Below are 12,345 nucleotides of genomic sequence, written 5' to 3' on the forward strand. Positions count from 1 at the left end.
CTGGAAGTATGAACAGGAAGTCACAAAAAGTGGCTAGTATGTTAACAGGACATATTTGGAACAAAATGCAGAACAACTTTTTTTTTTCATTTAATTTTTTTCTTCCTTTTCTTTTCATTTTTTCTTTATTTTTTTCTCCTTTTTAACTTTTTCATTTTTCCTTTTTTCCTTTTCATTTTTTTCCTTTTCATTTTTTTCCTTTTCATTTTTTTCCTTTTCATTTTTTTCCTTTTCATTTTTTTTCCTTTTCATTTTTTTTTCCCTTTTATTTTTTTCCCTTTTATTTTTTTCCCTTTTATTTTTTATCCTTTTTTTCCTTATTTTCTTTTACTTTTGTTTTTCCTTTTATTTCCTTTTTTTTTTCTCCTTTTTTTCTTTTCCTTTTTCTTCATTTTTTTTCCTCACTGTACAATTTTGTTTTACATAAAGTTGCCATATTTTTATTGGTGGAAAATTTGGTGGTTTTGTAAATGGGATTTTCTTTTAAAATATCTAACAAGGTCCATTTTCATCACTTTTCATTTTTTCCTTGCCCTTCACTTATAGCTTGGATCTGCTACCTCAATTATTCTAAATCTACTATCGAGTTCAGCATAAAGATTCCCAAATTCAAAAAAATGAAGGTTGGTGGTTATATCTACTGAAAAGTTAATATAAAATCAAGATGAGAAAAGAAATCAGATTAATCAAAAAATTATTTTTTTAAATCTAATTTATTTTACAGGGGTTTTTTTTTTTTTACTTTAAAAAAAACAAAATCATTAAAAACACTTAGAGAAATTCAAATTTAAAATATTTTCCACCCTTATCAGAATAATTCAAATATAAAAATTGTAAATTTATTTTAGATTTTTTTTCTTTAAAAGAAAAATCATTTTACAGCCTCAAGTTCAAAATATTTTCTAATCCGAATTAAAAGTATTTTCTTGTACTGAATTACGAGATTATTGGAATGTAACTTAAAAATAATTTTAATTTCCTTTTCTGTAAATGAACAGCATATTTTCTGAGGAGAGCTTCATAACAGGATTGACAACAGAACTTCCACTCAAAGCATCGGTTGTTCTGTGTAACTACACACTGCCACACTCAACAACAAATGCTGACCCCAATGCTGTTTCCATAGTCTTGTTCGCCTTTGTCTTCTCTTTTATCTTCTCTTCTGGCTGTGTTGACATCTCTCACATTGGCAGCTGATGAGGGGTGCGTTGTGGTTCACAAGGATAAAAAAAATAAAACAATTCAAAACACAAACTTGAAAAACAACATAGTCTAACTAATATATACAGAATATGTATGCGTGTGTGACACTATCGTGGGAAACAACTCTCTACAAGACTTGAAAAGTCCTTGAATTTTTAATTTTGTCTAGAAAAGGCCTTATTTTTATTATTACCTTGACAAAATCCTTGAAAATATCGTGAAAATTTCTTGAAAAGGCCTTGAAAATTGTATTTATGCCCAGTAAAAATTTGTTGAAATATTAAAAATAAAAATAAATACTATTAAATTATTTTTTAAATATAAAAAAATGCCATTAAAATATTTTAATATTAAAACTAAAATCAAAATAAATACTATTAAATTATTTTTTTAAATATTAATAAAAAATGCCATTAAAAAATTTGTTGAAATATTAAAAATAAAATCAAAATAAATACTATTAAATTATTTTTTTAAGTATTAATAAAAAATGCCATTAAAAATTTGTTGAAATATTAAAAATAAAATCAAAATATATTGTTCTGAAATTGCTTATTATTGTGGATGAAATAGTTACGTCCCTTTATCATAAAACTACCTCGGGTAGTTTTATGATAAAGATTTAAATCTCTGTCTATTTTTGTTATCATTTATAATTTAATTTTTGGGGGAGGTGGGGGAACAAAGAGGGAGGAGTAGTGGTGGCCACCATGAATAAAATTACCCCCCTCTCTAAACAAGAATACTTACTTTGTGTGGCCGGGACTCTCCAATGGCGAATCCCCACCCACCCCCCAAAAAAATGAAATTGTGATAATTTAAAATTAGGCCAGCCAGGCCAAAAAATAAATGGACAAAACAGTAGCCATCTTGGTTGGCAATTAAAAGCTGTAAAGAGAGTTAATATTTGAGATGAAATAAAAAGCATTTAAAACTACTTAAAAACATCAAAAAAATGATGCAAGTAGATTTTTTTTTTTTACATAAGCATAACCACTTGTCAAGGCCCAGAGACCACTCGAGGATAAGGGTTAAGAGTGTACAGTAGTCAGTTGGACAATATAGTAATCGTTAGTAATGGAAATTTGGTAAATTTGTTAACTTAAGTGGAACGGCTCATCAAGAACTTGTTTACGTTGGACTTGAAGATTGCAAAGTAACTGTTATTGGTCATGGTAACATTTATTTGTTGTATATTTGATTTTTTTTTTACCACTTTTGCTGTGGATTGTAAAACAAACCCCAAATTTTGAAAATGAATATTGAAAATCTGTACAAACCCTGCTCTAAGTGCTAAGAGCCACATCTACATTTTCTGTTGAGGCTCATTGCGATATGCTCAAAGCCACAACCTGCTTTCTATTGTCCCAAACTAAAAACTGTTTGCAAACTGTCACAAAACTCATTTGCCATTCCTAAAACTAATTCTAAATATATTAACTTCTATTGTCCTGTCCTTTGGTCCAATCACTGCCACATCTTGATTAACAATCCTATTTCAGATGCCTTTTGTGTGCCTTGGTGAACAACTTCCTCTTCATTGTCTTTCTACTAACCTCACTAGCTATCATTCCTTTGTTTTATTGATCAGTTTATTTCCTCTTTTCTTTCTTTCTTTTTTTTTTTTTTTAATTCTTAACACTTGGGGGGGGGGACGTTGATAGTATAACAGTTCTATTGTGTCATCACATGTATAGTTTCGCAAGCTATATTCTCATCCATTTTCTCAACGTGGCCAAACCAACAGTCTCCTGTTCTCCACACATCTGCATATTCTGTCCAATTTTAATCTTTCTCTGAGGTCATTAGATCTAAGGCTAAAAATGGAAAGATCTAATTTTAATGACTTATCTTGAATCTTTTCCCATATCATTTGTTCCCCAGGTTTCAAGCTGAGCAACAGTTCCCTTCATGCTCTCGTCGCACGTTACCGAAACAAAGAAGGACAGATTTCTTTTGCAGATTTTATCATGTGTGCTATTCGATTGAAATCCATCTTAGGTAAGACAATGAATTTTTTTTCAAAATTCTGTACTTGAACAGGACATGAACCATGTTAATATCAGCTTATTCCAGGTAGGTTACATAAAATCACGTAAGGTTTTGAAATGCTTAGCCAATGAAATCTCAGTAGATAATTGACAAACTATACCTTTTGGTTTAATAAATTAGGATCGATTAGGTTTCAAGGACTCTAGAAAAATAAACCTCTCCCTATATCCAAAATCAACCTTGTGATGAAAAACCAAACAACTTGGTTTTATTTTGTTTGTTTAGATTCTACGTGCGTCAAAAGTCAACCAGTTTCGACCCAAAGTTGTCTTTTATTTTGCTTATTTTCTGGGGTCCTTGAAATCTAATTGATCCTTAAATTGTTAGGTGAATGTACAGATAGTTAAAAAGCCGCCCTCATGTTAAGAATAGCTTTCTAAATAAGGCTACTATTTCATAATGGTCTGTAGACTGCATAAGTACCTTTTTTTTTTTCTTTTTTTTTTTTCATTGAAATTACTATAGATTTTTAAATATTGGCCATCATTTTCAGTAAAGGAAAAAAAGTTTTCGTTTGGCACCTTAAAAATTGGTCAGCATTTTTTTGCAAACAAAAAAGGTTATGTTCGGCACCAATCACGCAGTTTATGTAACCTGTCCGGGATATGTTGACAATGATGCAGTCTGTATTTTGAATAAATATGTTAAATTCTAACATTTTAATGCTTTTACATATTGGAATATCAAATTAAAAAAAATATATTTTTTTTGCAAAATAACCTTTTATCAGTTTTTAATTCTGATAAACTATGTATAATCTAATATATAAAGTAAAGTTGGTCGTTTTTATAATTTCTGCCTACAAAATCAATATGTGATTCTAATTCGTCAATTTTTTGTTTTGTTTGTGAATTGTTAAAGTATGCTGTTAAGAACAATAAATGTAATTCAAAACCTTCCAGAAAATACTTTAACCGAGTCAGAATTATTTTTATATTTTTTTTTTGTTTTGTTTCAGCTTCATTCAGGAATTCAGATCCTGAAAAAACTGGAGTTGCTGCCTTCCACTTGGAAGATGTAAGTTATTTACGGATGTTAATTGGCTTCTTTTTTTTTTTTTAATTTGAATGAATTTAATGAAAAATGTTTATTTGCTGAATGTTTAGCAGTGTTAACTTTAACTTTTTTCAAATTAGTTTCATCCATGTTTTATTTATGATGAATAATATTTTCAAATTTTAAAACGTTATCCTTTAGTGTGTGGTGTGGCTATCATTCAACCTAAGTAGTGTTGTAGAGTTATCTTTGAAATATGTTTCTTTTATCCTCCCATCTGACTGGCCATCTTTCTTTTACTCCCATCTTCTGTGTGGCAAGCCAACTTTTTTTTTTGCTCTATCTAGCTGACTGACTTTCTTTTACCCCGCTCCCATCTTCTGTGTGGCAGGTCAACTTTTTTTTTTTTTTTGCTCTATCTAGTTGGCCAGCTTTCTTTTACCTGCCCCCATCTTCTGTGTGGCAGGCCAGCTTTCTTTTACCCGCCCTCATCTTCTGTGTGACAGGCCAACCTTTTTTATTTTTGCTCTATCTAGCTGGCCAGCTTTCTTTTACCCTGCTTCCATCTTCTGTGTGGCAGGCCAACTTTTTTTTTGCTCTATCTAGCTGACAGACTTTCTTTTACCCCGCTCCCATCTTCTGTGTGGCAGGTCAACTTTTTTTTTTTTTTTGCTCTATCTAGCTGGCCAGCTTTCTTTTACCTGCCCCCATCTTCTGTGTGGCAGGTCAGCTTTCTTTTACCCCTGTCTTCTGTGTGGCAAGTCAGCTTTCTTTTACCCCTGTCTTCTGTGTGGCAGGTCAGCTTTCTTTTACCCCTGTCTTCTGTGTGGCAGGTCAGCTTTCTTTTACCCCTGTCTTCTGTGTGGCAAGTCAGCTTTCTTTTACCCCTGTCTTCTGTGTGGCAGGTCAGCTTTCTTTTACCCCTGTCTTCTGTGTGGCAGGTCAGCTTTCTTTTACCCCTGTCTTCTGTGTGGCAGGTCAGCTTTCTTTTACCCCTGTCTTCTGTGTGGCAGGTCAGCTTTCTTTTACCCCTGTCTTCTGTGTGGCAAGTCAGCTTTCTTTTACCCCTGTCTTCTGTGTGGCAGGTCAGCTTTCTTTTACCCCTGTCTTCTGTGTGGCAAGTCAGCTTTCTTTTACCCCTGTCTTCTGTGTGGCAGGTCAGCTTTCTTTTACCCCTGTCTTCTGTGTGGCAAGTCATCTTTCTTTTACCCCTGTCTTCTGTGTGGCAGGTCAGCTTTCTTTTACCCCTGTCTTCTGTGTGGCAAGTCAGCTTTCTTTTACCCCTGTCTTCTGTGTGGCAGGTCAGCTTTCTTTTACCCCTGTCTTCTGTGTGGCAGGTCAGCTTTCTTTTACCCCTGTCTTCTGTGTGGCAGGTCAGCTTTCTTTTACCCCAGTCTTCTGTGTGGCAGGTCAGCTTTCTTTTACCCCTGTCTTCTGTGTGGCAAGTCAGCTTTCTTTTACCCCTGTCTTCTGTGTGGCAGGTCAGCTTTCTTTTACCCCTGTCTTCTGTGTGGCAAGTCAGCTTTCTTTTACCCCTGTCTTCTGTGTGGCAGGTCAGCTTTCTTTTACCCCTGTCTTCTGTGTGGCAGGTCAGCTTTCTTTTACCCCTGTCTTCTGTGTGGCAGGTCAGCTTTCTTTTACCCCTGTCTTCTGTGTGGCAGGTCAGCTTTCTTTTACCCCTGTCTTCTGTGTGGCAGGTCAGCTTTCTTTTGCTCTCCTATCTGGCTGGCTATCCTTCTTTTACCCCCCAGTTTTTTTTGCTTTTGCTCTCACGCAAGTACTTTGACCATTAAATTGTTAGAAACATTGTGAAAATTACACTTAAAATGAGAACAGGAGTACGAATAATCCACCTTTTTGTTTGTTTTAATAAAATTTTGCCAGTCAAGTTTTGAATTCAATTTTCTGGCATGCACTCAAAATTCTTTGATTATTTTTGTAAATATTATTTTGTGCATATTCAGAGTTGCGCTTATTTAGAAAAACAAAAATAGACAAAGGCCTTTATGGTGTACCTACTTGTCACGGCATGAAGATGTTGTATTCCAAAAATCACGAACATTGATTATATTTCTTTTTATTTAACAAAATCAAATTTTGCATTTTTTACCATGGCTATTTTTAATTAAAAAAATAAACCAAAGAGCCGAATTGAGTTGTCTCCCCTTGTGAAATGTCTATGAAGTGAAACAAAGATCGTAGATGATTTCTCTATTATCGCACATGTAATAAAATTTGATTTTCTTAAATAAAATATGACTACTTTATTAAATTATATGATTTTTGGAATATGCCCTGTCTGTTCTGTGACTGGTACGTACACCATAAAAATATTCTATATTAGAACTTTCTGTGCAACTGCACAATAACAGAATTCGGAAAGTGAAAAAAAATCAATTTAAAAAAAACAAGGGTATCTACGGCACCATGCTCTATAACAGGCACGAGGGGAAAAACAAATGAACACATATCCAAGACAATGGCAGAAACCCTAAAGGAAGAACTCCAATCTGTAGTGGAATGGCGTCAACAATGGATGGTAATGTTCAATGCTGCCAAGACTAAGCTCGTTTCCTTCAATAATTACAAGAAACCTTCTCAACCACCAATAGCAATGGCTAAAGATACATTACTTGAAAGTAATTTGTTCAAACTCCTCGGCTTAACGTTCGCAGGGAACATGAGTTGGAACAGATACATCGAGAACATTGCCAAGACTCTTGCAAAGAAGGTGGGCTCTCTCTACCATGCTAGAAACTTAAGTCTGAAAGTATCCTGTATCTCTACAAGGTCACCATTCGCCCATGTATAGAGTATTGTTGTCACATTTGGGCTGGTGTATCTGCTACTAGTCTCTCACTCCTGGACAGGGTTCAAAAGAGTCGCCAACCTGATAGGTCCTGAACTGTCATCTAGGCTTCAACCTCTGTCATATTGACAAAATGTTGCATCCCCTCTGCCTTTTTACAAGTATTTTAATGGTGGATGCTTTGACAAACTACAAGCCCTTGTACTCCCTCGACGTAAATTCCCCTGACAAACCCGACAAGCACCAGAATCCCACCCCTACACAGTCGAGATCCCTAGATGTAAGAAAGCCTTTTACTCTAATAGTTTCTTCCCCAGAACTGCTAAACTTTGGAATTCCCTTCCTGGTTCCTGCTTCCCCAATTGTACTGACATGCAGAAGTTCAAGTGTAAGGTGAGCAGACATCTTGCTGCTTAACTCCCTACATAGTATCCCTGCAACTTGTGTCTCTGATAGTAACCTCTCCACATCAAAGTGGCACTGTGCCTTGTTTGGGGTGAAAATGTAATAAAATAAAAAAAATAAAAATGTGGAATCTGTAGTATTACATGGCTGATCTCACAAGTTTTAATTATCATGGACTTATCTGCCCTTGTTTTTCAATATGGCAATGCGAGACGGACCTTTTTTGTTTACTCATAAAATTTGATTTTCTTAGTTTAAAAAAGAACTACTTTATCAATTTACCTGATTTTTGAAATATGTGACATTTTGAAATATGTATCATTATGTGACAGGTATGTATGTCATAAGGATTTTACTGTATTATTTTTTTTTTTTAATTAGGTTGAATTCTAAATAAGAAACTTTTGCTTACTCTTTTTAAAAAGAAAAATAAATAAGATTATTTGCTATCAAGAAAATGAAGCTTAATTGCACCTTTTCTGTTACTCATTGAAGTTCTTGATTTGTAAATATTTTCTCATATAGACATTTAGATTAGCATGCTTCATACACTTTTTTGTTGGCTATCGAAAGTGGTATCAGAATCGGAAAAATGTATATCTATTTCCAATGCCAAAACCGATTCTTTTTATTACTTTTAATTTTGTTTAAAATTCAAGTTTCCATGCCTCACATTAAGGATGAAACGATAAATATTTATTGCTTTTAAACTATTAGTAAAACTAAAAAAAATATATAGATCACCCCCCGTCCCAACAAGTGTATTTTATACGTTTGCAAAAAACATTTATGTATATATTACATAGGTTTTGCAGTAATCCAAGCACCCCCCCCCCCCGAAAAAAACAGCTCTATATTTAGAAATTTAAAAAGAATTAGAATCGGTGATTTTATTGGAATCAGAAAAAAATCTTGGAATCGTCCCATGACTATGTAACAGTGTGGACACTCATGACTGCAGCAGCAGTAGCAGCCAATGAATGCAAATACTGAGCCGTGTGTGAGGTGACTCCACGGCAAAGAAGGAAAGAAAAATATTACAAAACAATAAAAACGTGGACCCTTGAGGTTAGAAGAGAAAACAAATAGATGAGTTACACAAGTGGCCCGAGAGTGACAGAAAGAGACTCGTGCTAAACATGACCAGACAGGGACGTAGTATCATGTGTTCGACACAGCAGAGTTCTGTTAAGCACATTGGAGTATGAGAAGAGATACTTGTACAGTTTTATCAAGACATTAAAAAAATTAAAGTATCGTAAAATATGTTGTATTGTACGTATCCGTTATGGAATGAAGTTCTCTGAAAAAACTTTTTACTGAATTTCATCAAGTTTTTTCTTTTTCTTTTTTTTTTTTTTTTCTTTTTCTTTTTTTTTTTTTTTTCTTTTTCTTTTTTTTTTTTTTTTAGCCAAAAAAACAATTTATGATACCGAGCAAAAGGTTCAATTTTTAGGAAGAAAAGCTAGTATTAAAGATGGGGAGCGAGCGTTGGGGCTTTAAATTGAGTTATCTCCCCATGGTGTGTTCAAAAAATTCCAAGATGGCTACCTTCAACGTGCTATCATAAAAACGTGTTTTTCTGCTGTAAAAAAAAAAAAACTACTCAATCAAATTAAGTGAATTTTTTTTTTTTTTTTTCGGAGACCTTCAGTCCAAAACGGATACGTAATATAACCTTTTTTTTTTTTTTTCGATGTTTTCATTTTTTTAATGATCTGATTAAACTGTACAAGTGCCTGAGAAGACTTTTGAACAATAGACAAGGCATTATTCTGGAAAGTACCTGTAAATAAATGTCTTGTTATTTCACTGAAAAAAGAGCAAGTGATATTTTTTTCTTGTTTTTGTTACCTTGTGATGAACTCTAGATGTTAGCACGTATGAAATATATTACAACTAATAGAAATGTTTCTTTATAGATATTTTTTCTATAAATTCTTTTCTCTTTTTTTTCTTTTTCAGTTCATCCAGATATCTATGTACTCATAAACACGTGATGGGAGAAAAAGAAAAAGACACACGAGAACTGCAATTTTCAGACAATATTTTTTTCTCATCAGATTTTTTTTTTTTTTTTTTTTTTGTAGTTAACATTTTTTAAGCATTTTATCATTGGATTTTGCTCAAGTTTTTGTCAATTCTGAGAAAAAAAACTTATTTTTACATTTTTGTCTAGACTTTCTTTAAATTATGAATCAAAATTTTTTTCTTGCAGATATTTTTAACTGGACTAATATGGCTTCCCCCTCATTTTTTTTCTTTTTTTTTTGCATTATTCCCAAGTTACAGCTTCAAAATATATCAATACTAATTTATAATAATGTTAAAATAAATTCCCACTTGAATCAAAACAATTTCTATTTTTAAACACTTTGAAGGAATTACAAGTTTACTTAAATAATTTCTTCATTTTTCTCTATTTAATAATCTATAAACATTTTTAAATAAATTTTAAAAAAATTAGCTTTCAAATGAAATTTCATGCGTATAAATTATAAATTAATATTTCAACAAAAAATTTTTACCCCTTACAAGATCACTTTAATGACTATGCAACTTGTTGGATATTTATTGGTCCAGCAATCAAAAAGACACCAGCATTGGAATTAACCGAGTTACTTCAACCAATAATTTTTTTCTTTAAACTTTTTCCAAAAATTCCATCCACATTTTTTTTTGTTTAATATAAAACTTTGATTAAATCAATCAGTAAAGTTTTAATATTTATATTTTCATCAGTTCTGTGTCTTTTTTGTTAAAAAAAAATAAAATAAATAAAATAAAACAAAATTGTTTTTGACTATTTAAAATTGCATGGATAATTTTTTTTTTTTCTAAAATAATTTATTTTACTTGTCTGAAACACATTTAGCAACAATAACACAATGTAGCCGCCATTTTTACTACAAAAGATATTCCCAATTTTTAAACGTTAACTATTCCCCCTTTACTGCAGCCCAAACACTGCCCTTCAAAAAATACTGCTGCTCTTATTCTATAAAAAAAAACTTCAATAAACATATATATATTAAATTTTTTTTAAAAATTGGTGTGTGTACAGTATAATTCAATTTCAAAAATTACATTTTAGATAAAAAAAACTGTCATGTTAAAATTAGTAAAATTCCAAAAATTATGAAAAATAGAGTAGAAGATCTATTAGAACCATCATTTTTACAAAAAAAAAAAAAAAAAAAAAAAAAAAAGATATGTATTAGAGATCTGTCATTTTCTATTTTAAAATGGCAGATTTTCCAGCATTAAAATTAGTTTGTCAAAATCATAGACTGCATTTACCTTCCCTGAATTTTAAAAACTTTTCAAATACAGTAAAACTGTATAATTCAAAAAATTTTATTTTTACTTGTAATTATTTTTCTACTCCATTATTTTTCATAATTTTTTTAAATTTTTACTAATGTTGACATGATACACAAGTACGTCATAGTGTCTTTATCTGAAATGCATTTATTTGAAATGTAATTATGCAGCACAAGTACCATCTTTATGCCAATTTTATTGATTCTGTTCAATTCATTGTTCCCTGTTTTTTTTGGGGGGGGGGTTGTTTTGTTTTGTCCATTTGTATTTAGTTTTGTTAATTGTAGTTTTTGGGGTTTTTTTTCATAATTCGATCTGAAGTGAAGAATTTTTTGAGTATAAATTATGTTTAATTCTATTACAGTGTTGTGAATTCGATAATTAAAATAAATGATCTACCGTCTCTTGTTGAGACAACCGTCCTCATCTAGTGAAATTGAAACAACCAACCCATGAATAATTGGAGGCAAATACACGATCAAGAAATCATTTTTATCATTTGACAATATCTAAATCGATGATCATGTGGTGTCCACAACTAGAATGAGGTAAATTCTCATCAACTGTGGATTAGCTTGAGCAACGACCTGAAATGACTACATTTCCTGGCCTTCAGGTTGGGATCAGTAGTACCTTTCCTTAGTTGGAGATGGCAGAATCTTTCTTGATTTTTTTTTTTTTTTTTTTTTTTTTTTTCTAATTTAAAACATCCCCATGTAAAAAAAAAAAAACTGTATCACTTTGCCATCATGGGGGAGAGGAGAAAGGGGAGCCAAGTAAAAAGTAATTACAGAGTGCCACACATGTATTTGGCTTGCCGATATGGAATGAGCATGAAACCTCGAAATGAGGAATGAAAATTCCTAGTATGCTATATGTTCCCACCTGCTATATATTTTTTTTTCACTGTGCAGAACGCTGTTAGAGCATTTCCCAGTAGGAAGATGGCTTAGAATGGTGGTAGCAATTGCAAACGGTTAGGATAACTGTTGTGGTGTGTCCACCCTACGGTTAATAATTAAATCTTCTGCCTACTATAAAAAGCTAAAAACCTGGGAGAACTTGGCGTTAACACATGAGTCGTACATACTTGGCAGTCGGACTGATGTATAACCACTTCTCTTTATTTGTTGTCTTTGCTTTTTTGTTTCATATATTTTATTTCCACTAAATACGGAGTTGTCTTTCCTTCAGACCCTTATCTGACCACAATACTCGCGACGAGGATAGGATAGCATTGTTGTCCCATAAGGGTATACAAGAAAGACACAACTCAATAATTTTTAATTGAATTTAGACATTACAGAAAAATGTGTGCTGATCAGGAAACTTTGTTGGTATCGCCACGTTGTTAAGCAGAATCAATGAAAGAGTATTTTACAAGAGATGCGAACACGACCATACATTCTAGGCACCATTCTGAACAGGCTACATTTAGCCTATTATATTATGTTCACAATATTTATGCTTGGTTATATGGAAAAAATATATTTGCATATGTGGTGGCAAGAATTTTTCGATTGTGTGCTTACATCCAAGCATTCCTGGGTTCATAT

General features: G+C 32.4%; 1 protein-coding gene across 17 annotated transcripts in view; it reads left to right on the forward strand.

Annotated features, from left to right (window-relative positions):
* The window catches only part of LOC145256322 (calpain-B-like), a 267,137-nt gene extending 256,623 nt beyond the window's left edge, over positions 1 to 10,514 (forward strand). For all 17 annotated transcript variants that reach the window (XM_080115058.1, XM_080115066.1, XM_080115067.1 and 14 more), the window contains 3 exons: positions 3,088 to 3,204; positions 4,214 to 4,272; positions 9,431 to 10,514. In XM_080115058.1, coding sequence (XP_079971184.1) covers positions 3,088 to 3,204; positions 4,214 to 4,272; positions 9,431 to 9,457 — 203 coding nt within the window. In that variant the 3' untranslated portion in view covers positions 9,458 to 10,514. The remainder of the gene's footprint in view (positions 1 to 3,087; positions 3,205 to 4,213; positions 4,273 to 9,430) is intronic.
* The last annotated feature ends 1,831 nt before the right edge of the window (positions 10,515 to 12,345 follow it).

Source organism: Euprymna scolopes, chromosome 32 (assembly GCF_053919585.1).
Source record: "Euprymna scolopes isolate OS-2025 chromosome 32, ASM5391958v1, whole genome shotgun sequence".
In the NCBI taxonomy this organism is placed as follows: domain Eukaryota; kingdom Metazoa; phylum Mollusca; class Cephalopoda; order Sepiida; family Sepiolidae; genus Euprymna; species Euprymna scolopes.